Source organism: Xyrauchen texanus, chromosome 37 (genome assembly GCF_025860055.1).
Source record: "Xyrauchen texanus isolate HMW12.3.18 chromosome 37, RBS_HiC_50CHRs, whole genome shotgun sequence".
In the NCBI taxonomy this organism is placed as follows: domain Eukaryota; kingdom Metazoa; phylum Chordata; class Actinopteri; order Cypriniformes; family Catostomidae; genus Xyrauchen; species Xyrauchen texanus.
In genome coordinates, this window is record NC_068312.1 from 15,170,711 (window position 1) to 15,198,666 (window position 27,956).

The window sequence follows — 27,956 nt, forward strand, 5'->3', positions numbered from 1 at the left end:
TTTTGCTTTAAAAAAAAACAACAATGTCAGGGTTCATACTAACAAAATTTCCACATCGAGGGGTGGAAGAAATAAGGGTTGCCGATACATATCAGAATAAAAAGAAACCACATAAGAAAACAAGTTTTTATGTACATTTTTTTATTTTAGGTTGTGTTTAGATAAAGAGAGAAAAAAAATGGGACAACAGAAGATTTTGCTCTCGGAAATGGAACTGTTGCGCAAGAGCAGCATGACAGAGAACAATCATCAGGACACTGAGAGCAGCACCAAAGGGAGAGCCGACAGAAACCAGCACTTTAAAGAGTAAGATCAATTGCACTTGAGAATTTTAGTTATTTTTTCATATGACTGCATATTGCTATCCGCAATATATAAAAGTTCATTTTAAAGTCTTTGTTTGCATTAACAATGTGTCATTCTTGAAAAAAAGTTCTGAACAGTTTTTACTGTCCAACGTGAAGGAATACGTTTTGACTTAATATTGTTTTGTGTGTTTTGGTTTTTGACAGTGATGTATGTCAAAGAATAAATCACTGAGATACAGTCCATGTTTTTAAACTGGCAGACATTATTATTAGCTCTTCCACGTGTTTGTGATGGATGAAGTTCAGATAATGTTTGCCAGTCGAGTTAATCTTCAACAGTTCTGTTATATGCCCTTGAAACTTGCATTTAGTACATTTAGACTGTCTCTTTATTTACTACTTAGTTTTTGTTATGTTCTCTCTCTTTTCTCCTTTTTCCACACATATGTGCTTTCAGTATGAAATGTTGGGACTAAAGACACTATAATGTTGTATATGTTACATGCTTTAGTGATTTAAAAGTGAGAACCATATCACACATAGAAGAAAAACATTTCAATTGCTAATATAACTCTATATCCTGCTTTTTCCACAGTCATGGAATCCATAGCATACGACCGGTTTAGCGGATCTGAGGCAGAAATTAATCATACTGGTCCAAAAATATTTCATGCACCAGGTAAGAATCTGACCCCCCAAACAAGTCTGTGTTTAAGCATATATGTTCAATAATCTAATGCTCTCACTTTATTCTTTATGGCAGGTAGACAGAACAGAAAGATGTACATAATGTATGGCATTCTCGTCCTGTATTTGTTTATACTGACACTGGTTGTTGGAATTAAAAGTATGTTGACAGTATATTTCTTCCACCCACTAATTTGATCGATTATTAATTTATTTATTTTATATGTGTTTGTAGTTTACACCATAGAGTTTGATTACGTTAATTTGTCTTAAAAGTCTCTCAGGTCAGCCAAGAGATAGATGATGTTACGCTTTCTCTGAAAACCATTGGGGCTTCCATTGAAGGGGCCCCTAAACTGCAATTTGGTAACAAAACACCTCTATTTATCTATCACTATGGACAAATGTATAGGTTTACCAATATAATACCTATATTTACAGTAGCCTACCTATAACTACTAATGTTAATTTGTTGTAATTTTTTAAATTGTACATTCATGCATTCATTCATTATCTCTCTCTCTCTCTCTCGCTTCAGAAAATGTTCATTTTTCTGAGCGTACAATGCCTGTGCAAGGTGAGGGTCTTCATATTTCCTTTTCAACCCAACTGTATATGTACTGCATATGGACTTTTCAACCCAACTGTATATGTACTGCATATGCGACTGTGTTTGTTCTTGGTTGTTTGTACAGGTTTGTGTGAGAATGACTGGTTGTTCTATAAAGGCTCGTGCTACTTTGTGTCTACCAGGGCAAAAACCTGGCAAAACGCTGAAGACAACTGTGTCCAGAAAAAAACACACTTGGTTGTTGTTAATGACTTGGATGAGCTTGTAAGATTTTTTTGTTTGTTTGTTTGGTTGCTTTCTAAAGCATAATAATCTAAATGATTAGTGGCTAAATGTGAGTTTGGTCTGTCTCCCAGGAATTCCTGTCTTCAATCTTGAAGTCGCCTGACAGCTACTGGATAGGACTTATTGAGAAAAAAGAGGGACAGTGGTCCTGGGTAGATGGAACAGACTTTGCCACTACTGAACAGTAAGAATATAAATAACAGAATGAGAGGAAAAAACTGAAAACTAAATCAGCACTAACGCAATAAGTGCCTGGGAAAATATATACGTGGTGGTGGTGTAGTGGGCTAAAGCGCATAACTGTTAATCAGAAGGTCGCTGGTTCGATCCCCACAGCCACCACCATTGTGTCCTTGAGCAAGGCACTTAACTCCAGGTTGCTTCGGGGGAAATTGTCCCTGTAATAAGTGCACTGTAAGTCACTTTGGATAAAAGCGTCTGCCAAATGCATAAATGTAAATGTAAATATACGTGCAGGTTATGTGTTACTGTATGTGGAGCTCAATATGTGTTTGACATATTTATATTTTTGGCAGAATCTCTTTGATATATGATAAATTAAATATCCAAATATATCAGAATATATTCTATTCTATTATTTTCTAATTGTCTTGAAAATGTTTAGAAAATTTGACACTATCTGGGCATTTTGTACAACACCTATCCATTTATTGTAAGGGTTAATCCAACTACGGATCTTTGTTTCAGCCTCTGGGACGTTGGTCAACCAGATAACTGGGATGTCCGTGTGAATGGTGAGGATTGTGGGCAGCTTCACGGACGGAAGCGTACAGACAACCGGAGAATGTGGAATGATGCAGACTGCACACTCTTTTACCCTTTCATCTGTGAGGGCAAACCAAAGAGCCATTGACAAACAAAATGAACCTTTAATACAATTTAATTTTATAATTTCTAACATGAATTTAAGAAACTACTTTCCATGCAGGCTGTCTGAAATATGCTTTGTTTGTATAATGAGAGCTGATATTTAGAGTCAATAATGGTAAATGTAAATGGCATTAACCTGCTTGAAGACCCCATGAAATTAGAGTTCTAGAGTTTTGTGGCTTGTAATGCATGTGTGTTAGCTCTTAAGCCATCTTTATTCTAGTGCAGGCCTACTATTAAAGGTATACACATTTAAAATGAACAGTTTTATCTCCTTGGAAAACGGACCAAACATTTTGATGACTCATGTATCACCCCACAGATTTTTGTCCAATCAAATTCTCTCTAGAATGAGAATGTCTCTCCCCCTGCAACTGACCAGCAAATACCCTATCATGGTTCATGGCTTTGTGACATAATAGACCTTATTCAAGCTAGCATCATCTTTGATTTTTAATGGGAATGACAAAGAGGCTGTGAGGGATAAACTTACCATCTCTTCAATGGCACGGATGCTATAAAGTTGTTTAAAGCTACTAGATCACATCTGGTTTTCCACAACTCATGTTGTCTGGAGTTCTTTGTATAGTGAATGTCATTTGACAGATATTTTATTAATGTTTTATCTGCAGAACAATCCAAAAACTATTCAAACTTCAATACAGACCATTGAAGAGACAATTTTCCACTGCATGTTACAGTTCGACTCGCCTCAATTCTACTCACTCTACATTTCTGAGCTTGCATTTCCACTGCAGTTTAGTGCCACCTCAACATGGGTGGGATTATAGGATGATCGTTATAGTTCAGCTGCCTCTACTGCCGTGACATCATCTTAAACACAACACAAACTGACCAAAACAACAACACAACCACTAGCTGTTAGCTACTAGCTCATTGTGCTGCATAAAGCAGTTGTTGCATGGTGATTTTACACAAGTGTAACAGTTGAATTGGCCTGGTTGTTTTAGAAGCAAGCTTCCAGTAGCTGGTCAACTAAATAAAGTGAAGCTTTCAAGCAGAATATAGAGTTAACGTAACAAAATATACCATCCTCCATCGTGGATCAACGCACTCCAGGGCGCTCTCCCTCCCATTGCTCGCCGGTTTAGATAGCGTCCATTTGGTCGAACCACTTCCACTTTTCCTGGATGATTCTGAAGTTTTTAATTTTTTTTTAACTTTTCCCTACACTGTTGGTAGGTCTGGTGTTAGTCGTGTGAGACACTTCCTGAAATAATTATTTGCCTCGCTCATCGCTAATGCATGTACCTTCTGCACCTTCTGCACCTTGACCATGGCGTGGTTTTGCGCACAGCCATTTCTTTTTTCACAATTCAAAAGTCACGTGAACAAATGATACTGTTACCGCTGTTGCTATGTTTAAAACTTGCGGGTTGATGTCACGTGTCGGAAATCCAGTGACGCTGGTAGTGACGATTCTCCCTGACCAATCGGTGATCTGCATGATTTTTAAGTCACATTTAGTATCGGCTTGGCTCGCTTGGAATCTCGATCGAGGTGGTAATAAAAAAAGTATCAGGTACCAGGTACTATCCACAGTGGAAAACCCCCCAAAAAGCGAGCAGAGTCGAGTTGAGTCTAGTTGTACCGTGCATTGGAAAAGCCCCATAAGTGTATCCCTCACAGCCTTGTTGTAATTCCCATTAAAAACCAAAGATGGCGCTAGTGTGAATAAGGTCTATTAAAGCATACTGACAACAAAAAAGAAGGAGCCCTTCAATTTGTCCCAACCAAACTTCCTGTTACGAACAGGTAACATGTCAACACAAGACAGAATACTGTTCAAAAAATGTCATGTGGTCTTGTTCAAACATTCATTTATAAAAAAAATTAAAATAGATAATTTGAAATTGCATTATTATCCATATACTGTTTGGAATCTGTTATGAATTAATCCAGTGAGAAAGAGGTTAAAAAAAACAAAAAATCAAACAAATTGCTTTTGCCCATATGGACAATCTAAAAACCTGTTAGGTTTGTTGTTTTCCAGATCATTTGCAATTTTCACTGGGATAATGCTCATTTTCTGGGTTGTAACCTGCTTGTGCAAAGCATTCAGCTGCTTTTCTGTCACATTCACATATGAACATCTCACAGGGCCGATTCTTTTCAGCTGCAAGAAGCAAACAAAACAACATGCCAACTATGTAAAATTTCAGTGGAATGTACTTCAAGTGAAAGGTCTGGCCTTATATGATGTATTAATAATGATTGTAAATTGGCTTCTTTGATACACAGAATCTATCCTCCTGTGAGCCTTACCGTTACAGGTGACTTTCCTTGCTGGGGAATCACATGAGAAGGCGTAAACTTCAGTGTAGGGGTTGTCTAAGATACCCCAGCAGTCATCCTGTTGCCATGAGTCAGAATAGCATCGATCATGCACTTCACAGCACCTAGAAGTATAGAGACTGCATTTGTTAAAATAAATTGTGGCCTTTAAATATTTGCAGCAAGAAATGCTGAATTCAAAAGCTCTGCAAACAAAATTGCATTAAAAAGAGCAGTTTTCCACATTCATAACTGAAAACTATAGACCATCCAAGACAAATATCCATGCTAAACTCAATACTCAATACATTTTCAATCAATCATTTTTCATTAGCTTTTTATAATGGCCTACAAAAGCCAAAACGCGGTCACATACACATTTGGTCAAAATTATATCTGCAATTGGGTCTTTTAGACAATGATCTTTCCTCTGACTGTGAGTTTGGCTCAACTATGCCCAGATTCCATATTTGTCTAGACAATCAAAAAACTTTGAAGCAAATTTTCTGTTTCAGTTCTTAGCTGTATAAGACAAAATTGACAGCCCAGAGAACAGTATAGTTAACTTATAAGTTGTGACTGGTTAAATTGCTAAATATTGATCTACTGATTCCCGTGTTCTGTTGCAATATGACCTGTAAATCTAACCTGTCCAATTCATCCACTGGTGTTCCCGAGCCTCCCTTTCCACAGTAGCATCCGTAGTCTGCGTAATCCAAAAGTGGCCAGCTTTCAGGGATGTTACAGAGGATCATGGCCCTGAACTGCCACAGAGCACGGTAGTCTGGACTCGCCAGCACTGTTGAACAGTTGTATTTTATTAGTTCTTTATATTCATTAGCACACATTATGATCTAATAAATCAATTATTCTACATGTGTCATTAAGTGACTATGCAAACTGCACATGCATGCCTAAAGCAAAGAGGAAAATTCTGTCATCATTAATTCACACTTATGCTGTTCTAAACCCGCAAGACATTCTTTCTTCTATGAAACACAAAAGGAGATGTTAGGCAGAATGTTAGACTCACCATTCACTTTCATTGCATGTTTCTTCCTTAATATTAAAGTCAATGGTGACTGAGCCTAACTTTCTGCGTAACATATTAAAATCTTTACCTGGGACTGGGTGAGCAATTTTTATTATGTGCTTTACCATCACAGCATGAAAAATATAAGAGAACCTTTATATTTCAATATAAAAACAAATTAAGAGTAGTGTATAGCGAATACAGTGAATCTTATTAAAGGAATTGTGGTAGCACTTTAAAATTAGGTAACTTTTGTGAACATTTGTTAACGACACTTTTTAACATGAACTAACAATGAACATTCATTTTACACCACACATTTATTTTGTTACATTTTTAGTTGTAGCATGTACTAATACTTAATTTAAAATTAAAGCTATATGTGCTAGCATTAGTTAAAGGAAAGGTTCACTGAATAATTAAAATTCACTCATCATTTACTCACCTCACCCTCATGCCATCAAAGATGTGGGTACATTTTATTTATTTTTTTGCTGAAGACAAATGAAGATTTTTATAAGAATATCGCAGCTCATTAAATGCAAGTGAATATGTGGTTAAATTCATGTCTTCAGAAGAGATATGATAGGTTTGGGTGAGATCAACTTTAAATTGTCCTCCCTGCCCAGTAGGTGGCGATATGCATGAAGAATGTGAAGCACATAAATAGGAAAGTGAAAGTGAAAGTGGAGATTTGTTGTAAAAAAGGACTTAAATATTGATCTGTCTGATCATATCACTTCAGCAGACATGGATTGCATGAATAGATTACGTGCACTGACTGGACCCATAGTGTTGAAATATTCTTCTAAAAATCTTCCTTTGTGTTTTGAACGAATGAATGTCATATGCATCTGGAATAGAATGAGGGTGATTAAATGATTTCAATGAAAACTATTCCTTTAATACATGATATTATTTAATACATTATAAACTAACATTAACAATGATCAATTATAATAAAAAATAACATTAACTAAGAGTTATGAATACTGTAAAAATATATTGTTAGTTCATGTTACCTTGTGCATTTACTAATATTAACAAATGTTATAAAGTGTAAAGTGATACCAACATTTCAAATTGAGTTTACTATAGTTTTTTGTTATTATTATTTGCTGAATAATCAGCCTTTCACCTAATATAGTTTTGCTAATATTTGTGTTTCTACAAACGTCCTATTCAGACCATATAGTGTGATGTTTACATTAATTTGAAAGGCACTTTAAGTAAGTTAAGACTATGTTTTATCTATTTCCAGGCAATTTAACTCATGAACTTGGCATTATAGTGTCATGCTCTGCCTTCCAAGATACAGGAAATATAGGTACTATCTAAATATCTGATTCAGCTTTATGCAATGATGATTTTACAATTATTATTTGACATGACAGCTCTTCAAAAATATAATGTTAATTGCTTTCTTACCACATAATTTTCCTAAGAAACTTAAAACATAAAGTAGACCTCAAATAGACGTCATTATTTAGTTGAACAGCACCAGGTCAAATGAGTCAAATCATACAATAATTCACCATTTTTCTCAAGGATATTGCAGTTTCAAATGACTTGTTTCTTCTTTATCCAACAGTCTCCTAGTGACTTGTGTCTTTCATCTGCACAACTAGTTTGAAATTTTATTAATGTACTATTATTACAACACTCATTTAATAATAAATATAAGTTATTTATCTAACAAAAGAACAAGAAGTCTTCAGCTGAGTTATTGGACTGACCAGTGAGAAGTATATGCTGTTTTTCATATAGCTTATTTAGGTTTTGTATTCCAGCATTTCTATATGTTAAATATGTTAGAGCATTTCATACATAAGATATCATATATGAATATAATAAGTTCTAATACATGAGTTTGATGATGGAACACAATTTCAATATACTCACAGGCGGGCAGACTTACAGTCAGGAACACGAGATGCAAAAAGGCTTGCATAGTAAAAACTACAGTAACAGGTGTTAGCAGCTAATTATTTATATATTTCTATTACCTTGATGGGCGGGCCACATTGATAAACCAACGTGGTGTATTTAACACATGTGCATACACACACACACACACACACACACACACACACACACACACACAGAAAAAGCACAAAACACATCTGCATAGACCCTTTCAACTTAGGGCAAGTGTGTGTGTTTGCCAATGCGTATTCATTGGGAACATCGACATGTGTTTGCCATTTGCGCAGCTGGTTCAAGAATTCAGTTTTCTCAAATATGGAAAAGGCCTGTAAAAAGCCACAATTGTGAAGGTTTTGACTACATGCAACACATTGCCTCAGGAGGAATGTATTTATGTTTATATATATATATATATATACTGGTATTTATGTATTTACATATATTGTGCCATATATCGTGTGTATTGTGTGCTTTTAACTATGGGCAGGGCCCTTTTGTGCATAATGTCCCTGTGTACAAAGTGAGGTCCAAGATTTACTCTTTAGTCTGGTTTAGAAGAACTAGACCTAAACCCCACTGAACAGTGTAACCATGTATGTTAGATATAGGGATTTCAAATATTTCGATGCTAACGACCCTAAAATATGATCATTAGATTAGATTAGATTCAACTTTATTGTCATTACACAAGTACGGGTACAAGGCAACGAAATGCAGTTTGGGTCTAACCAGAAGTGCAATAAATACTATTAGTACAAATTAAATTGGACAAAAACTATCCGAGTAAAAGTGCAGTGGAAAGTAATTGCATATTACAGTTAAAGTACGGTTTTGCAAATGTATATGTAAACAATTGGTACTGTAAATAAACAGTCGGCAGTGCAAATGATATTCCAGTCAGATAAGTAGTGCAAGATGCATATGTAAACAGTTGTTACTATAATATAGTCAGCAGTGCAAATGAACATTATAGCAGTGCAAATAACAAAGTGTATGAGGTATGAGGAGGGAGAGGAGAGTTTATCAGTATATGAGGGGAGTGGGATCAGTGAGGGTTAGAGTTCAGTAAAGAGACAGCTCTGGGGAAAAAGCTGTTCTTTAGTCTGCTGGTCCTGGTCTGGAGGCACCTGAAACGCCTGCCAGAGGGCAGGAGAGAAAAACAGTCTGTGGGCTGGGTGAGAGGAGTCCTCAATGATGCTGCGTAGCTCGGTGCAGACAGCGTTCTCTGGATGTGCTCGATGGCAGGTAGTTGAGTCCCAGTGATGCGCTGGGCGGTTTTCACCACCGCTGCAGTGCCTTATGCTCTGCAACAGAACAGCTCCCATACCACACTGTAGCACAGTTGGTCAGGATGCTTTCTATTGCACAGCGATAGAAGTTCACCAGGATAGTCGAGGAAAGCTGATTCTTCCTCAGTGTCCTCAGGAAGAAGAGGCGCTGGTGAGCCTTCTTGACCAGGCAGGAGGTGTTGGTTGTCCAGGACATGTCCGCCGAGATGTGGGTTCCCAAGAACTTGAAACTAGAGACACGCTCAACAGCCATTCCATTGATGTGGATGGTGTCGTGTATGCCTCTTGGCTCTTTTCTGAAGTCCACGATGAGCTCCTTCGCTTTGGTGGTGTTGAGGAGCTGGTTATTTTCAGTGCACCATGTGGCCAGGTGCTTGATCTCCTCCCTATAGGCAGTCTCATCGTTGTTGCTGATGAGACCAATCACCGTGAGTGTCGATCCACGAAACTTGATGATGGAATTAGATTCGGTACACAGGTTTGCAGTCGGAGGTGAAGAGGGAGTAGAGAACGGGCTTAGCACACAGCCCTGTGGTACACCAGTGTTGAGTGTGATGGACGTGGAGCAGGTGAAGCCAGATCGAACATTCTGGGGTCTGTTGGTCAAAAAGTCCAAAATCCAGTTGCACATGGAGGTGTTGATGCCCAGGTCTCCAAGTTTGGCTATTAGCTTAGTTGGGATGACAGTATTGAATGCTGAGCTGAAGTCAACAAACAGCATGCGTGCATAGGTGTTTGCGTGCATAGGTGCATAGCCAAGACCAAAACAATCATCCCCTTGCAAGGGACTCCCTTCCTACAATATACAGTAAAGGCAGCTATACATTTCATGTATAAAGACTGAGAAAAATAGTAAGTGTATGATATGTTAAGACAATGCAATGAAGGAAAGATGGACACTTAGAAATAATTAAGAAATATTTTACTCACAAAACTACATGCAGATTGTTTTATTTATTTCTTACTGTAAAAATTGGCAGTCAATAGAATAAAATAAACCAACCAAATGAAAAAATATCCAATCAGTCTTTAGAATGCACAATGAAACAATTTCAAATTTGGTAAATGTCAACTTATTAACTCGCACCCCACTGAAATCTTTGCACATGTTTTTCTTCACACCCTAGCACTTCTCTGTGACACCCTGACCCCAGTTTGAAAGCTGCATGTGTTGAGCAGACATCCACAATGTGCAGTGTTGATTGGCTACCTGTGTTGAAAATCCTTGCTAATCTCTTTGGTCCATGTATGAGCCTCACAAGAATATTACAGTTGTTTACAATCGCTTTGACAAAGTTTTCAATACTTTTAACAGTTATCACAACATCCGTCTGTGTAGGCTATTCAATTAACACATTTATTGTTGCTTTGACACAAAAAGAATACAGTTAACACACATTTAAAATGCTTGAACTTCTTTTATACACAAGCTCAGCCAAGACCAAAACAATGGATTTTGAATGCCAAATTTACAAATGCTTTCACACTGTATGTCAGAACATATAACATCATGTTCTAAACCTAACTTATAGGCTAAAGTCAAAGTGAACAGCTGTTCACATTGTGAATTGAAACACAAATATATCCCCTGTATTTTATCCCATTGCTACTGAGAAACAGTTGATTACCATCTAGGAAACACACTCAGGTGTTGAGGTTCTTTCAATTGCATGACCATATGGTATAGAGTAAAAGAGGACCTCTTTGGGCTGATCTTGTGTGGAAAAGGAACAATATAGAGCAACACAAAGAAAATAAGAAAAATGCCTGCAGGAGTGAGAGGAAGATGAGTACCAGGTCAAGGGAGAGGAAGACAAGTACTAGGACATGGGAGAGGAGTGGGACAAGGGCAAGGAGTTAGAATGCGTGATGGCGCTCAAAGAAGGGCCAGAGCTAGGGTAACTGATGAAATAAGAGCTACTATCATAGACCATGTCATAAACCACAGGCTATCATACAGAAAGGCTGGTGAACAAGTACAGCCAAATCTCAGCCGGGACACAGTGGCATCCATTGTCCGGATTTTTCGAGAAACCAACAGGTAGGACGTTGTATAAGGGCTTCTCCTACTGCAAAGTGTAAATCATTTTACAATGTATTACAGTGCCTGTATGCCTCCAGTCTCTAATATGTAACTGTATTTTGTCTCTCTAAGGATTCAACGTCTACCTCTCTCAGGGGGCAGAGTAAAGATCCTAAAAGAAGAACAGGAACTTGCTATTGTCAACATGGTGATTGCTGTCAATTAAATAAAACTGAAGGACAATCAGTCCAGAGTTGTATAGGACAACTTTCTCTTTGGGAACATTGCAGCAATCGGCATAATATCCATTTCTCGTACTCTAGCTAAACACAGAGTCCGAATGAAACAACTATTCAAAGTTCCTTTTGAAAGGAATGGTGAATGCATCAAAGAACTCCGTAACCAATACGTCCAGGTAAGGTTATGCAATACAGTCATTACTGTACTATACATAGTGTGTTTTGCAGTAAACTACTCTATAAACCTGGAGTACAGTAGGACATATAGTAGGTATAAAGCAAAGCATTTACACACACAGTGTCTGATTACTTTCAGAGAGTCATGGATTTGGAGGCCAATCAAGTCCTACATGAAATTATCTACATTGACGAGGCTGGCTTCAATTTGACGAAAAGGCGTCAGTGTGGAAGAAACATAATTGGCAAAAGGGCCACAGTTACCGTGCAGGACCAGGGAGGAGCCAACATCAACATGTGCACCACAATCTCAAACAACAGTGCACTCTTGCATAAATATCAGTTTGGCCCCTACAACACCGACCGCCTTCTCCTGTTTTTAGAAGATCTTCAATAAAACTGGTGCCAGAGGAAGAAATGGGACAGGTGGGAGACCACTTGCCAAAATTACATGGGACAATGTGGCATTCCACCATTGCCTTGCAGTCACAGACTGGTTTGAAGCCCATGCGAGGATGATGTACCTACTCCTTGTCCCTTCCTCCCCATATCCTCAACCCCATTGAAACAGGCTGTTTTTCACAGTCTGGAGATGGAAGGTTATTGACCCTCGTCCACAGGACCAAATGTCCCCTCCTGGATGCAATGGATGCTGCATGCCAAGACATCACAGCTGAACACTGCCAGGGGTGGATAAGACATGCCAAAAGATTTTTCCCAGATGCCTTGCAAGAGAAGATATCAGGTGTGATGTGGATGAGAACATGTGGCCAAATGCAGAAGCATTGTTGCATTTTTGCCTTTTTTTTTATTCTTCTGTGGCTTTTTCTGTTTGTATATTTTGTATTTTAAAATAATAAATGGCAGCGATATTGCATATTTTTGTTATCTTACAGTAATGTCCTGTTGCAAATAAAGCCTTTACTGCAGCAATTCTGTCTTATTTTTTTCATAAACCGTGCATTCTATAAAGCGACTCTGAGATGGGTCATTCATATTTTGTACTGAATTTCTGCAGCAAAAGATACAAAATGCACACATTTACTAAACCCAACAAAACAAAAATGCAGAGAGGCTTCAAAAAAAAAAACTGCAATGCAAAACACAATCCATGATCAATACAATATACTGTCTATAGTATAAGGGCAGACCTGACACATATAAAGTAATGCAGTTTCTGTAATTCCATCTGATGTTAGTGTTTTTATGACATTGTGCTATGACTGATTAAATGTTCCTGTTGGAAGTAAACATACTTAGTGTTTTGGAATAATTATTTGATTTTGATGTTTGCTGTGTTTTGGTAAACATAGTGTATTGTGTGTTAGTGTATTATTGTATTTAAAAAATTAGTGTTAGGGTTTAGTTTACAATGTGTGATTTTGAATTTTAACCATTCACTTTAGTGTATGAAAACAAAATGCTATAAAAGGGAAATAAAGCAATCTGATGTTGCATACTATTAGAGCATTCCATCTTTCTTTTATTTTTTAAGAGTATTTGTTTAATGATGTGTGGCAACTGATCTGTTGCATACTCCATTAAACCAATCTGCCATCGACATTGATTATTAACTTCAAATCTCAAAGTAAGTGATATTCATGATTGCAGCCACCAATTTTAGCAGCAGATTTTGCCATGTCCTCCTTTCAGTAACATAGCATTTTCCTTTCTCTGCCCATTTGCTCCTGTTTTTGTATAAAAAGCTGCGGCTACACTGAAGCATCTGACCCTAATGCAACTCTCCGGACTTGTGTTACTACTAACATGTGAGCTACATTTGTTAAATTGATCTTCAGTGCATTCGTATTGAATCTAAATGTGTGTTTGGGTTTTGATTTTTTTATCTGAGGGTCACATTAGAAATCCAATTGAAAAAAAGCACAGATTCTTGGCCTAACAAGGTGGGTGTGATTCTACTTGATTCAAACTGAAATAATCACTGAATGAGCATCATGCACAGTGAGCAGAAATAATAATCCTGTTTTGTTTTTCAATCATCTACAAGAATGTAGATTACAATGTAAATACGTATTTTGTAGCAATAGCTAATTAACCCCATTTCCTTGTTGTTCCCTTGGCTTCCCAAGCACAAATGAAGGAAATTAATTATGAACACTTTTGAATGTTGAATCCCAATTGACAGTGTTCATTTTTGCTCTATTTGGGAAATGCATCCATGTTTCTGCAACATTCTTTGCTGTGCTTGCGCCAGTCTGTGCCACCCATGGTGGAGTGTTGCCATGTGCCCTGGCTGTGGCAGTTTGGGAAGATGATCACATGAGTCAAGCCTGGGATGAACCCCTTCATTTACAATGAGTATGGCTGCTGGTGTAGAATTAGAGAAAGTAGAACCCATAAATATGCTGTAGATAGGTAAGGAATAAAATTTGCTCAGACCATTGTTCTCTGTCTGGTTGGATGTCAAGACTGACAACATACAGTATATAACAATAACTATAAACAGTTAGGTTTATGTCTGTATTCTGATTGGTCAAGCAGTGCTCAGAGAGCCCTGATATTTAGTGTAACACCACTGGGATGCTTCACTGTTTGTTTTTATTTAAAAAATGTATTTAGACTCTTATTTTAACAGGTTAAACTCTTGAGATCACAAATCTATTTTATGTGAAAGATCAGACAAAAATGGCAGCATAAACCATTGTAAGAATGAATATAAAAGTAGAAAGATGTACACAAAATATGGTAAATAAAACAAAGCAAAATTAAGATTAATATACTATATTAAAGCACTGATGCCCCAAAGTTGCTGATTAAAAAGTATTTTACTTGACTCCTAAATACATTTATAGGCATTAGTGTTTGTAATTTCAAGGAAAGTTTCCAAAAGCTACTTGTAAATTCTCTAAGGCAATTTTCAAAGGCCATTTGTACTGTTTACATTGCAAAATTCCAGGTTTTCCAGGACACCTGGGGACCCTGTTAGAAGCACAACAATAAACTACATCAAAACTACATAAACTACAAAATCATCAGCATAAAAGTGAAGATTTGCATCTACTTGTAATTCTGTGAGTGATTGTCTGAGTGATTGTAGAGAACTCCCTTAGCGGAGCAAAAATAGTCAAAGTAACTGGCCACTGGTAACTAACCTTACATGATATTAATAGTATGTGTAGGTGCTTCCAAGTCAACTTCCAAGTGATAATTGCTATAGAGACAGTAGAAAAATTCGGCCATGGAAACACTGCCACATCTAAAGGTCTATGACTTCACATGCTCCAGAGGAAAGGTTACCTGCTCGGTAATAAAGCACCTTTCATGTGCTTTCATAACAAATGGTCTGATATCTTCTCATAATAGCTCATACTAACTTTGATTGACTTCTTTTCAGGCTGCTGTATGTACAGTAAGTGTGACCGAGTTGCAGTTCCACGCTTTGCAGCAAACAATCACATTTACAAACTGGCAACAAAACCTTGACGTTACGTGCCATCAACTGAGAGCATGGTTTAGTCTTTTAGCAATTACATATGGCAAGAATCGTCTCATGTGAAGTTCTTCTCTAATGCACCATGTGGTTTCTCTGCCCTGTGATTTGGATTTGCTTAAAATAACTTGTGGTTGAAGACATCCCAGCGGGCGCCACAGTCAAGGTAATAAATGGGAAACACTGAGCTTAGCAGGACTCAGAACTCTGTCACCTGCTGATATCACATCACACCCACAATCTAACAGTGGCCACTGCTTTATTATACCAGCTCATTGAAACTTTGTGGGAGTGATGATATTAAAAAATTACTAATTTCAAAAATCATGTAAATCTGCAGGTCAAGAAAAATTCAACCAAGGCACATTTATGACCAAAAACGCAGCTTAGTACATACTGAAAAGCCTAAAACAATTCAGCAATAATATACTGTATACCTTTTTTACATTTGGCAAATGCATTAAATTTGATAGACAAACTTGGAAGATGATTCTGGTTTACACCAGCAACCTGCCTGACATTTAGAAACACACAAGCTTACACAGACACATGAGCTTTGACAGATATGGTCCCTTTCCTTGATGGTTAACATTTTATGTACAAGACTGTATCAGACAGAAAGCAGAGAGAATTGTTCTGGAGTTCAAACAGGTTGAATTTGGTCATATAAGCTTGTACAGCAGTGTGGTCACATACTTCTTTTTGTAGCGATGTGTTGCACTGAGAACCATCACACCATCCTGTGAGGAGAGCAAATACATGCTCAGTAATAATATCAACCGAAATATACTGGTCATCTCAACAAGACACAAGAACAGAATTCCCTTCAATTAATCTCCTCTTTAAGTTAAAGAAGCTACTGAACCTTGATGGACAGGGCATATAGGTGGTTGAGCATCACATGGTTTGGTTCAGGCAGCAGAGTGGGATCACACTGTTAAAGCACAAACACATTAGTTAAAGTCATTGCTCTCTTTTGCTCCATTCACCCTCCGGCCGACTTTGTTGCTTCATGTCATCAGTCGCTGTGCTGGTTGGTCACTTGTAGGCATTCTTTGTTCTGGTTGCCCTAGTAATGGGTGTAAATGTCAATCCCATGCTGACAGTGAATCAGTTGCAATGCTAATAAAAATGTATATTCTGGAGTGGAAAAGCTTGCTTGCATTAACATGTGAGCTCCATTATGTCACACTGCATTTGCATAAAGTGGAACTTTTCTCTTGTTGAAAATGAATGACATCAGGTCACTGATGTTTTTGCTGTGAGTTGTTGGCAGTGTGAATGGGGCCTTCAAGCTGCACACACTAAGAAATTTCCAACCACAGGTTTTCTTATCTCTTTAAAAACATAATGGAACATCTAATCTTACGACAACTAGTAACTGCAAAACTATATTTAGGCTGTGACGAAGAATCCACATCTGCTCAATTGATTGTTACTCCTTTAACATTTTTTTTTAGTTTTTTTTTGCAAATTCAGCTGGTGGCAAACGTGAGGTTGTGTGTGACAGCTGTCTAACAGTAATCATGTTTATTAGCACAATAATGTTATGGTGGGCAGAATATTAAAAGGATAGTGCACCCCAAATTTTTAATTCTTTCATAATATTCTTACCTTCATGCCATCTCAGATGCATATGACTCTTCTGCTGAACACTTTTATAACTTTTATATAACTTTTATCAAACCTTTACATACTTTTTGGAGCTTCAAAGTTCTGGTCACCATTTAATTGCATTGTATGGACCTACAGAGCTGAGACATTCTTCTAAAAATCGTTATGTTCTGGAGATGAATGAAAGCCACACATATGGGATGGCATGAGTGTGAATAAAAGATGAGAGCATTTACATTTTTGGGTGAACTATCCCTCTAAACTGGTTGCATAAAATAATTTATATAAGCAATACTCAGAATAGGCTACTACCATCCCTATGATTGATGCTTTCATCCATTTGTGTAAGCATTTTTTGTAGGGATGTCAATCGATTATTTTTTTAAAATCAAATTAATTGCATGGTGTCCCGATTAACTAATTGCGATTAATCACATATACAAATATTTGCTGAGAAAGCCCCTAATATAACAATAATTCAATATATAAATGAAATAATTATACATAGTTATCTTTAAATATTAAACATTTTTATACACTCACCTAAAGGATTATTAGGAACACCTGTTCAATTTCTTATTAATGCAATTATCTAATCAACCAATCACATGGCAGTTGCTTCAATGCATTTAGGGGTGTGGTCCTGGTCAAGACAATCTCCTGAACTCCAAACTGAATGTTTGGAAAGAAAGGTGATTTAAGCGATTTTGAGCGTGGCATGGTTGTTGGTGCCAGACGGGCCGGTCTGAGTATTTCACAATCTGCTCAGTTACTGGGATTTTCACACACAACCATTTCTAGGGTTTACAAAGAATGGTGTGAAAAGGGAAAAACATCCAGTATGCGGCAGTCCTGTGGGCGAAAATGCCTTGTTGATGCTAGAGGTCAGAGGAGAATGGGCCGACTGATTCAAGCTGATAGAAGAGCAACTTTGTCTGAAATAACCACTTGTTACAACCGAGGTATGCAGCAAAGCATTTGTGAAGCCACAACACGCACAACCTTGAGGCGGATGGGCTACAACAGCAGAAGACCCCACCGGGTACCACTCATCTCCACTACAAATAGGAAAAAGAGGCTACAATTTGCAAGAGCTCACCAAAATTGGATAGTTGAAGACTGGAAAAATGTTGCCTGGTCTGATGAGTCTCGATTTCTGTTGAGACATTCAGATGGTAGAGTCAGAATTTGGCGTAAACAGAATGAGAACATGGATCCATCATGCCTTGTTACCACTGTGCAGGCTGGTGGTGGTGGTGTAATGGTGTGGGGGATGTTTTCTTGGCACACTTTAGGCTCCTTAGTGCCAATTGGGCATCATTTAAATGCCACGTCCTACCTGAGCATTGTTTCTGACCATGTCCATCCCTTTATGGCCACCATGTACCCATCCTCTGATGGCTACTTCCAGCAGGATAATGCACCATGTCACAAAGCTCGAATCATTTCAAATTGGTTTCTTGAACATGACAATGAGTTCACTGTACTAAAATGGCCCCCACAGTCACCAGATCTCAACCCAATAGAGCATCTTTGGGATGTGGTGGAGCAGGAGCTTCGTGCCCTGGATGTGCATCCCACAAATCTCCATCAACTGCAAGATGCTATCCTATCAATATGGGCCAACATTTCTAAAGAATGCTTTCAGCACCTTGTTGAATCAATGCCACGTAGAATTAAGGCAGTTCTGAAGGCGAAAGGGGGTCAAACGCAGTATTAGTATGGTGTTCCTAATAATCATTTAGGTGAGTGTATCTATATATATATATTATATATATATATATACACACATACATAAAATAAAAAAATATTCAGATTATTTAAATGCATTACATTCTTGTGGCAGAAGAGTTAATCATTGATAAGACAATACAAATAGCGGCTTTAGAATGTATTATACATACAATGTAATATAACAATGTATTGTTTACTACCATATTATTGATCATAAGTCAATCATTGGCACACAATTCACAGCAAACCATTTCACAAGTGAATTTGTCAATCAGTCAGAGATTTATTATGAGAGCTTGTTTAAGGACCCGTCAATGTACACCTGCGTCAGACATTTTATTTATTTTTAGAAACAAGCCAGGGGTATACATAGTACACAATACTACAGATATATTTTACAATAATGTCAAGACTTTATATTCATATCATAGTGCAATGCTTTACAATGCTTTGGAGTTGTTGGAGTTACAAAGAGTTTTAAATAATATTTCAAGTCTTTACAAAAAAGTGCAAATAGGGGCTTTATAGACATAAATTTAAACTAATGTATAAAAACACTTGGCAATAAAAATAAACAGATTAATCAAAAAATATTAATTTAAGTAATCAAAACTGTGAAAACCAAATAAAACATCTTTATAAAGCAAAGAAAAACTAGTTCAAATAGAGGTACAAACAAACAAACAAAATCTTCTCCAAAATACTACAGTGTGGACACGTTCCCAAAAAAGGTGAGGGGCAGATTCATCTACAGCATTACTGAAGGAGCAAAGTGGATCTATTTCAGGGAGCATGTTTCTTAAATAAAGATTGACTGGGTAAAAACAGTGTAACAGTTTAAAGGACACCTCCTTAACCTTGTTGGTAATTAAATATTTGTGAGGTAAAGACTGTACGACCTGCATCAGACATGCTTGTGTAGTGTCTCGGTTGTGTTGCGTCAAAAAAATTAAATGTTTAGGTCACTGTGTCAAGTTAAATATAGTTTAATACTCAATCTTTAAACACATCTTGAGATCCCTTGGTTCACATTTGCGCTCCTTCAAGTGTTTTGAACGCAAGAACGTCACGCATGTTTGTGTTGTGTGTCCACTGATGGGTTGTTCATGTTTTGTTCACTGTAATAAACTGTGTGTTGCTCACACAGCTGAAAGGTCACTTACTGCCCTCTGGAGTAAACAGGTGGTACTACAAACTTGCATTTCTCAGGAATTTCTCAGGAAAGCATTGCGATTAATTGCGTTAATTTTTTTAGCGCGTTATTTTTTGAAAAATTTTTACGCATTAAATCGACAGCCCTAATTTTTTGGTGTGCAGTGTGTTTGACCGTCTGACATCAATTATGTATAAATTATGTAACTTAAGGTGCTTTGGAATTTTAAGATGACCAAAAAAATTTATGAATAAAAATGACTTATGTTCAGAAAACTAAAAGAAGAGTAGGAGAGGGTGGGAACCATATGTAGTAGTCTGGAAGAGGGATAAATCTTGCGGGAACGAGATAAAAAAAATCAGTCCTGGACAGACTTCTACTCTCTGTTAGAATGCAAAAGCAACAGTAAAATATATGTTCAGGAAAATTACTTACAGAGATTCCAGTATCTTTGTTGAGGAGCACCTGCAGCAGGTGTGGTGGAAGGATGGGGGGAGAGCGCAATCTGTCCTCTGATTTGGTTGAGTAGGGATCCTGGTGGTAAGGTCCAGGAGGGGAGCTGGACAAGTCTGACAGAGACAAGCGCACCACAAGGATCACAACTAATAGCTTATTTCTGATGCTTCACAGTAAAGAGGTTTATTGCATTTACATTGATTTTGAGTTACCTGACATGTCGGCACATTTCTCAGAGTCTGTCTTCAGTGCGTCGAATACCTCAAAGTCTGTTTTCCTCACGTTAATTACATTATTCACAACACCTGACTTATTGGTCACAAAGGGCTGGAAAAGAATGCCACTTTGAAACTTAATGGCAGATTAAGGCTTTCAAATAGGTCGCTATAAGTTAATACAGTATAACCATTTGTAAAATACAGAAATGTTCTCTCCTGCACCTCTTTGGGATCTAATGCCCAGTGTCCGTCTACATAGTACTTATACTGGTGCTCTCCCTCCGGCAGGTCAATTATTGCCACAAAATTATTATGACTGGAAAAAAGATACAGAGAGAAAAACAGTAAGGGAAAGCGAGACAGAAAAATTGGTAAACAGTGTTTCTTTATACAAATAATGATGCAGTTGAAGTCAGGAGTTTACATAAACCTTAGCCAAATACATTTAAACTAAATACAATTCCTGACATTTACTCATAGAAAACGTTCCCTGTCTTAGTTCAGTTAGGATCAATACTTAATTTTAAGAATGTTAAATGTCAGAATAATTCTAGAGAGAATTATTTATTTCAGCTTTTATTTCTTTCATCACATTCCCAGTGGGTCAGATGTTTACATACACTTTGTTAGTATTTGGTAGCATTGGCTTTAAATTGTTCCACAAGCTTCTCACAATAAATTGCTGGAATTTTGGCCCATTCCTCCAGACAGAACTGATGTAACTGTGTCAGGTTTGTAGGCCTCCTTGTTCGCACACGCTTTTTCAGTTCTGCCCACAAATTTTCTATCGGATTGAGGTCAGGGCTTTGTGATAGCCACTCTAATACCTTTACTTATTTTGTCCTTAAGTCATTTAGCCACAAATTTGGAGGTATATGCTTGGGGTCATTGTCTATTTGGAAGACCCATTTGCAACTGAGCTTCAACTTCCTGGCTGATGTCTTGAGATGTTGCTTCAATATATCCACATCATTTTCCTTCCTCATGATGCCATCTATTTTGTGAAGTGCACCAGTCCCTCCTGCAGCAAAGCACCCCCACAACATGATGCTGCCACCCCTATACTTCATGGTTGGGATGGAGTTCTTCGGCTTGCAAGCCTCACCCTTTTTTCTCCAAACATAACGATGGTTATTCTGGCCAACAGTTCAATATTTGTTTCATCAGACCAGAGCACATTTCACCAAAAAGTAAGATCTTTGTCCCCATGTGCAGTTGCAAAATGTAAGTCTGGCTTTTTATGGTGGTTTTGGAGCAGTGGCTTCTTCCTTGCTGAGCAGCCTTTCAGGTTATGTCGCTATAGGACTCGTTTTACTGTAGATATAGACACTTGTCTACCTGTTTCCTCCAGCATTTTCACAAGGTCCTTTGCTGTTGTTCTGGGATTGATTTTCACTTTTTGCACCAAACTACGTTCATCTCTAGGAGACAGAATGCGTCTCGTTCCTAAACAGTTTGATCCTGCGTGGTCCCATGGTGTTTATACTTGCATACTTGTTTGTACAGATGAACCTTCGTGGTACCTTCAGGCATTTGGAAATTGCTCACAAGGATGAACCAGTCTTGTGGAGGTTCTCAATTTTGATTGAGAACTTGGCTGATTTATTTTGATTTTTCCATGATGTCAAGCAAAGAGGCACTGAGTTTGAAGTTAGGCCTTAAAATACATCCACAGGTACACCTTCTATCAGAAGCTAATTGGCTAATTGTCTAAAGGCTTGACATCATTTTCTGGAATTTTCCAAGCTGCTTAAAGGCACAGTTAACTTAGTGTACGTAAACATCTGACTCACTGGAATTGTGATTTAGTCAATTAAAAGTGAAACAATCTGACTGTAAACAATTGTTAGAAAAATGACTTGTCATGCACAAATTAGATGTCCTAAATGACTTGCCAAACTATAGTTTGCTAATATTAAATCTGTGGAGTGTTTTAAAAATTAGTTTTAATGACTTGAACCTAAGTGTATGTAAACTTCTGACTAAAACTATATGTTCAGATAAGGTTGACTGTGAACATGTGTTTTACAACAACAATGAATTCCTGGACATTGGTTCCTAAAGTAAAATATCTTAAACAAATCTCTATAAATGCATTTTATTTATTCCTGATTTCCATTCAGGAATATTCAGCCTAAAGGTTTTACATATGACTACATCATTTGGTGTGTACACTGACCCCTAGTGTTGGAGATTTAAATACATTGCAAGGTAGCCTACTTACTGTCTTTTTAAGGAATATTCTGGGTTCAACACCTGCGGAGTTAATCGACAGCATTTGTTGCATAATGTTGATTACCACCAAAAATACCTTTGACTCCATTGTTTATTCCAAAAATGCAAAAAATACAGATACCGTAAGACACTTACAATGGAAGTGAATGGGGCCAGTCCAAAAATATACACCGTTTCAGAAGTATAGCTGCAAAACGTAAACATGCTAACATGATTTCAGTGTGATGAAATCAATTACATGTAATGATCTACTGTCTGTCAGGACTCACCTCTTATTCAAAGGGATTTTGCTGGCCCAGTTATTAAACGAGCCAGACAAGTAGATCTCTTTTCCTGGACCATTATAGCGGAACACCGTGGGCCTTTCCTCTGGTGGAGCTTTTGAATCTGATTCCTGATCATGTTGCCAGGCTAGAAACTCCTGAAAGAAGGAAAGATGGAGGTGTGTTCAATAAGCAGTGGTGCAAGATTTCATACCAATAAACACATTGTATGACCATTATTGCTTGCTGATGTCTGTTCTGTCTTCCTACATACGTAATTAACTTGTGACTTGCCAAACTAATATGCTGATGAATGAAAAGTGCTGACATTAATAGCATTAAAGTACACTTTTTTTTTATGCAGCAGTAAACGTGTCAAGAACACCTCTTATAAATTACAAGCATCCAAATGTATTATTAATTTACTATGAAAAAACATACACGAACAGTCAAAAGTTGACACACATGACTGTTGTTTCTTGACACAAATATAATGATATATATATTTATATATATTTTAATGGATGACTTGGCCTAAAAGATTGAAGTCGAAGCTGTAATTTAGTTAAAGAGTGTCTACTACAAGGAAACTTAAGTATAAGACTATTTTGATTTGTGTATGTGGTCTCAACATAATTCCCACACTTCCATTTGTGTTATTTAAAGGAATGCTCCGGACTCAAATATAATTTATGCTCAATTCACAGCATTTGTGGCATTTTGATTATAACCATAAAATAATTTTTGATAGTCCCTCTCCCTCATTTACATATATATATTTACATTTACGCATTTGGCAGATGCTTTTATCCAAAGCGACTTACAGAGCCCTTATTACAGGGACAATTCCCCCGGAGCAACCTGGAGTTAAGTGCCTTGCTCAAGGACACAATGGTGGTGGGGATCGAACCAGCGACCTTCTTTATATATATATATATATATATAAAAAAACTCACATTAACATTGTCACATTCAATGGAAGTGAATGGGGCCAGTCCATAAACGTAAAAAAACACAGTTTAAAATAAGTATTGCCACAAGATATAAACATTATAGATGTTAACATGATTTTAGTGTAATAAAATAATTTACTAACCTTATCTATGTAGTTATTCCCAATATTTCAACTTGTTGTCATGATGACATAAAACTGATAAACCCTGTAACCTGGTTAACGCATTGATTTGATCAAACCTGCAAAATTAATCACACTAAAATCATATAAATACGTACATTGTTTACATCTTTTGGCTACTATTTATGAGTATTTTAATGTTTATGGACTATCCCCCACTTACTTTTTGTAGTAATCAACATTACGCCACAAATGCAGTCCATTCACCCAAAAAATGAACAATTATTTACACACCCTCATGCCATCCCAGATGTGTATGACTTTCTTTTTTCAGCAGAACACAAATAAAGAGTTTTAGAAAAATATCTCCTCTCCGTTGGTCCTCACAATGCAAGTGAATGGTGACCAGAACTTTGAAGCCCCAAAAAGCACATAAAGGCAGCATAAATGTAATCCATATGACTGCAGTGGTAACTTCCATATCAAACAATATGATAGGTGTGGGTAAGAAACAGATCAATATTCAAGTTATTTTTTAACTATAATACATACCTGTCAACATTTGGTTTTCAAAATCCGGGAGATTTTTTTTGGGGGGGTTGTTATGAGCCTACCTCTTCATGCTGTAAGAGGTAGGCTCATGCTGTTAAGTGTACTGCACGTGTTAAGTGTATTATTTACATTGCAATACCCATAAATGAAAACATAACTTAATTTATTAATATTTCTTAATTTTTTTATTTGTCATTTTATTACAACAAAACATCACAGTTTTTAACACTGGTACAAACACATAACACTGTGGTACAAACTAATTTAACACATTTATTTACAGTTCATTCCTTGAGCATCAATAACTGTCTCTCTTTTGTAAACATAAGTACAGTATGTTTTGTAAACATGAATATGTGCTCACTTTTTTTTTGAAGTGTTGTAATTGTATGTGGCAGATTTTGCTGCTCTCAGTGCCCTCTTGGACGGAGTGTATTTTGAAACCAAACCGGTGTGGTTTATTTTGCAGGATAGGAGAGAGCAAAGAGTGCTGTTATTCATGCTCATGCGATTTTCTGTAACTCTCTGTCTGTCCTTTCATGATGAAGGATGAGATCGCCTGTGTGCCCTTACGTGCCTCATCTGCGCGATGGTGCCGCTGTGTTTTAATGTGCTGGCTAATGTCATTTTTCCGCCGTGGCCTACATTAAAATCAATGCGACATACCTTACAAAAAGCGTGGAGGTTGTCTATATGACTGGGTAAGATGCACGTACATTGTTGCGTCCAACATTGTTGAAATTTACAATTGTACTTCAGTTTCTTTTCGGGGACACCGCCTTCACCTGCCATCATGTCTATCGGCTCGCTTTGGGTTAAACTTTCCGCGACTGCGCAACTGGGTTATACTAGGTTGCCAGGTTGAGGTGACAAATGGGTTGAGATTGTAAATGGTGTGTGGATTGTGTGAATATAATGCATTTAATACAATCTGGCAACTGATCAACATTAGACAAACATATTGGTCCGATTAATAATAATAATCGGCGATTATTCATAAAGGAGTTTGGGCCATGCAAATTACGGGAGTTTCCCGGGAGAAATAACAAACCGGGAGGGGTCCGGGAGATAGGGCTAAAAAACGGGAGAAACCCGGGAAAAACGGGAGTGTTGACAGGTATGCTATAATACCTTTTTTTTTTAAATAAGAAAGAATATTTCAAAGATTTGCATTCTTTGTAAATATCGCCACCTATTGGGCAACAAGGAAAACCAAAAAAGGGAGTGATCAAGTAAAGGAAAAGAATAAATCATATTTGCACAACAGCCCAGTAGTTGGCGAAATGCTCAAATAATGCAAATTGGCAAACAACAGAAGAAAAAGTAATGTGAACATGCATAGAAGGGCTGTTTTAAAGTAGATTTATAGTATAAAAAAGGAATTAATTATTAAGCTGTTTCTCATCCACACCTATAATATCACGTCTGAAGACATGGATTTAACAACTGGAGTCTCATGGATTACCTTTTGATACCTTTATGTGATTTTTGGAGTTTCAAAGTTCTGGTCACCATTCACTTGCATTGTATGGACCAACAGAGCTGGGATATTCTTAATTTGTGTTCAGCAGAAGAAAAAGTCATACACATCTGGGATGGCATGAGGGTGAGTAAATGAGGAGAGAATTTAATTTTAGGGTGAACTATCCCTTTAACTTTTATTGAGCATTACTTTAAAATGATAGTTCACCCAAAAATGAAAACTGACTCATCTTCTACTCACCATCATGCCATCCCAGATGTGTACGACTTCTGCAGAACACAAAGATTTTTAGAAGAACATCTCAGCTCTGTAGGTCCATACAATGCAACTGAATGGTAGCAGAACTTTGAAGCTCCAAAAAGCACATCAAGTCAGTGTAAACATAATCCATCAAACTCCAGTGATTAAATCAATGTTCTGAAGTGATCCAGTTGGTTTTGTGTGAGAACAGACTGAAATATAACTCATTTTTCACTATAAATCTTGACAGCAGTCTCCTTGGCAATCATGATTTCAAGCTCGAATGCAATGGCAAGATGAACAGTGAAAAAGGAATTATGTTCTGGTCTGTTCTCACCCCAAACCGACTGGATTGCTCCAGAAGACATTTAGTAAACCACTGGAGTCATAGGATTACTTTTTGATACCTTTGTGTCATTTGGACCTTCAGAGTTCTGGACACCATTCACTTGCATTGCATGGACCCACAGAGCAGAGATACTTAAAACAAAATCTTCAGAAGATAGAAAGTCACACATCTGGGATGGCATGATAGTGAGTAAATAATGAGAGAAATTTAATTTTTGGATGAACTATTCTTTTAATAGTTTGTTGTCATAACTAGTATTAACTATTTTGATATGGGTAGTAATAAAGAATGAGTTGGTGTGTCCAAAGTTTGCCAGAACTTGTTTCACTTTAATGCTTCAATGTAACCACACCAGCTTCGTCACCTTTGCATCATCGGATTGAAAAATGTCCCCGTCATCCGGGCTGTCCATCAGTATTTTGGGTCGAGCTCCATCTTTGGCGCCGCGACACTCTCGTCTCTGCGCCTTCTCCGCTTGAGCCGCTCCGCTCCTCTCACTGCTCGTGTTCCCCATACTGCTCCTTATTTACATGCATTTCAATGAGACTTCTGATTCTAAACAACAGCTTTCTTTATCAGTCCTCTTATTAGCGATCATGCATCTGCTCTAACTTATAACACTTTTAAGAACAATTCTTGCCAAACAGTGCAGTACACATACAAGATGGAAGAAGTGACCTTTGGCCGTTGTTTACGGATTGTTTGTGCATACATTCACCTAATATTAGCTAATAAGCAGTTTTATCGATTGCAAATAATATAGCTGCCACTACAGTTGAAGGGGACCTCATAAATACTCACAAAGCAAAAGAAAATGCTGTTTTGGAGATATGTTGACATATTCGTAAAGATTTTTCGTGCTTGTAAGTGTCGCCTACGTTAACAACTGCAGTCTATCTCCGTTTCATGTCGGACAGAGGTAATTTCCCTTATGATTAATTATCTTACCTCAGAATACTTTATTTGCCCGTTGCTCGTAGTTATTTCCTTTCATAACGCCATGTTCACATTGTCTGGTAAAAAAGGTTAAGCACACCTCTTCCGCCTGCTGCTGAGGACGAGGGAAATAAACATGCTTCAGACATGATACAGAAAATGATGTCTATTTTCATCTAATTATCACTAGAACATGATTACATTATATATCATAAAATCATATATATACGTCATTTTAATTATATACACTGCAATTTAAAAAATATCAGTAGAATTGTACTAATTTCTACATTGGCACAAACTAAAAAAATTAAAACAATTAAAAGTTGTATTCATTAAATATTAATAAACTTTGCACAATTGGATGAGATTTCGTTATGAAATTTTAATAGTTAAATCTTAAAATAGGATAAATATATATTTTTGAGCGTATAATATTCATAAATGTACATGAACAATTAAGCAATATTTAC

The 27,956-nt window shown here is 37.2% G+C and overlaps 3 protein-coding genes across 6 annotated transcripts; 1 reads left to right on the forward strand and 2 right to left on the reverse strand.

The window, feature by feature from the left end:
* Positions 1-208: 208 nt before the first annotated feature.
* asgrl1 (asialoglycoprotein receptor-like 1) lies at positions 209-4,416 on the forward strand. Of its 2 annotated transcripts, none has more exons than XM_052109422.1 (8): positions 209-306; positions 904-987; positions 1,072-1,155; positions 1,272-1,361; positions 1,534-1,572; positions 1,691-1,830; positions 1,923-2,035; positions 2,560-4,416. In XM_052109422.1, the coding sequence occupies exons 2-8, from the start codon at positions 906-908 to the stop codon at positions 2,723-2,725; spliced, it is 714 nt and encodes a 237-aa protein (XP_051965382.1). In that variant the 5' UTR covers positions 209-306; positions 904-905; the 3' UTR covers positions 2,726-4,416. The 2 variants fall into 2 exon arrangements, with proteins under 2 accessions (XP_051965382.1, XP_051965383.1); XM_052109423.1 differs by lacking the exon at positions 209-306 and adding an exon at positions 410-796.
* A 150-nt stretch (positions 4,417-4,566) lies between these two features.
* LOC127631328 (phospholipase A2, minor isoenzyme-like) lies at positions 4,567-8,080 on the reverse strand. The gene is made up of 4 exons (XM_052109424.1): positions 7,973-8,080; positions 5,686-5,836; positions 5,029-5,162; positions 4,567-4,879 (listed from the first exon to the last, which is right to left on the reverse strand). The coding sequence occupies exons 1-4, from the start codon at positions 8,019-8,021 to the stop codon at positions 4,758-4,760; spliced, it is 456 nt and encodes a 151-aa protein (XP_051965384.1). The 5' UTR covers positions 8,022-8,080; the 3' UTR covers positions 4,567-4,757.
* Positions 8,081-10,218: 2,138 nt separating this feature from the next.
* On the reverse strand, positions 10,219-27,629 carry LOC127631325 (5'-AMP-activated protein kinase subunit beta-1-like). Of its 3 annotated transcripts, none has more exons than XM_052109420.1 (8): positions 27,496-27,629; positions 26,912-27,068; positions 22,855-23,006; positions 20,573-20,666; positions 20,345-20,459; positions 20,112-20,245; positions 16,041-16,109; positions 10,219-15,915 (listed from the first exon to the last, which is right to left on the reverse strand). In XM_052109420.1, the coding sequence occupies exons 2-8, from the start codon at positions 27,059-27,061 to the stop codon at positions 15,838-15,840; spliced, it is 792 nt and encodes a 263-aa protein (XP_051965380.1). In that variant the 5' UTR covers positions 27,062-27,068; positions 27,496-27,629; the 3' UTR covers positions 10,219-15,837. The 3 variants fall into 3 exon arrangements, with proteins under 3 accessions (XP_051965380.1, XP_051965379.1, XP_051965381.1); XM_052109419.1 differs by having other exon boundaries at positions 26,912-27,102; positions 27,496-27,595; XM_052109421.1 differs by lacking the exons at positions 10,219-15,915; positions 16,041-16,109 and adding an exon at positions 18,787-20,010 and having other exon boundaries at positions 26,912-27,102; positions 27,496-27,595.
* Between the last annotated feature and the right edge of the window lie 327 nt (positions 27,630-27,956).

Bases quoted from the DNA above. Each gene is read 5' to 3' on its own strand.
- asgrl1 (XM_052109422.1), top strand. From the start codon at position 906: ATGGAATCCATAGCATACGACCGGTTTAGCGGATCTGAGGCAGAAATT. The intron at 1,156-1,271 runs GTATGTTGACAG...TTGTCTTAAAAG, and splicing joins ACTGGTTGTTGGAATTAAAA to TCTCTCAGGTCAGCCAAGAG. The intron at 1,573-1,690 runs GTGAGGGTCTTC...TTGTTTGTACAG, and splicing joins GCGTACAATGCCTGTGCAAG to GTTTGTGTGAGAATGACTGG.
- LOC127631328 (XM_052109424.1), bottom strand. From the start codon at position 8,021: ATGCAAGCCTTTTTGCATCTCGTGTTCCTGACTGTAAGTCTGCCCGCC. The intron at 5,837-7,972 runs GTGAGTATATTG...ACTGTTCAACAG, and splicing joins GACTGTAAGTCTGCCCGCCT to TGCTGGCGAGTCCAGACTAC. The intron at 5,163-5,685 runs GTTAGATTTACA...CTATACTTCTAG, and splicing joins CCAGTGGATGAATTGGACAG to GTGCTGTGAAGTGCATGATC.
- LOC127631325 (XM_052109420.1), bottom strand. From the start codon at position 27,061: ATGGGGAACACGAGCAGTGAGAGGAGCGGAGCGGCTCAAGCGGAGAAG. The intron at 16,110-20,111 runs GTAAGTAATTTT...GTGCTTTAACAG, and splicing joins ACAAAGATACTGGAATCTCT to TGTGATCCCACTCTGCTGCC. The intron at 15,916-16,040 runs GTTCAGTAGCTT...CTCTCCTCACAG, and splicing joins TATATGCCCTGTCCATCAAG to GATGGTGTGATGGTTCTCAG.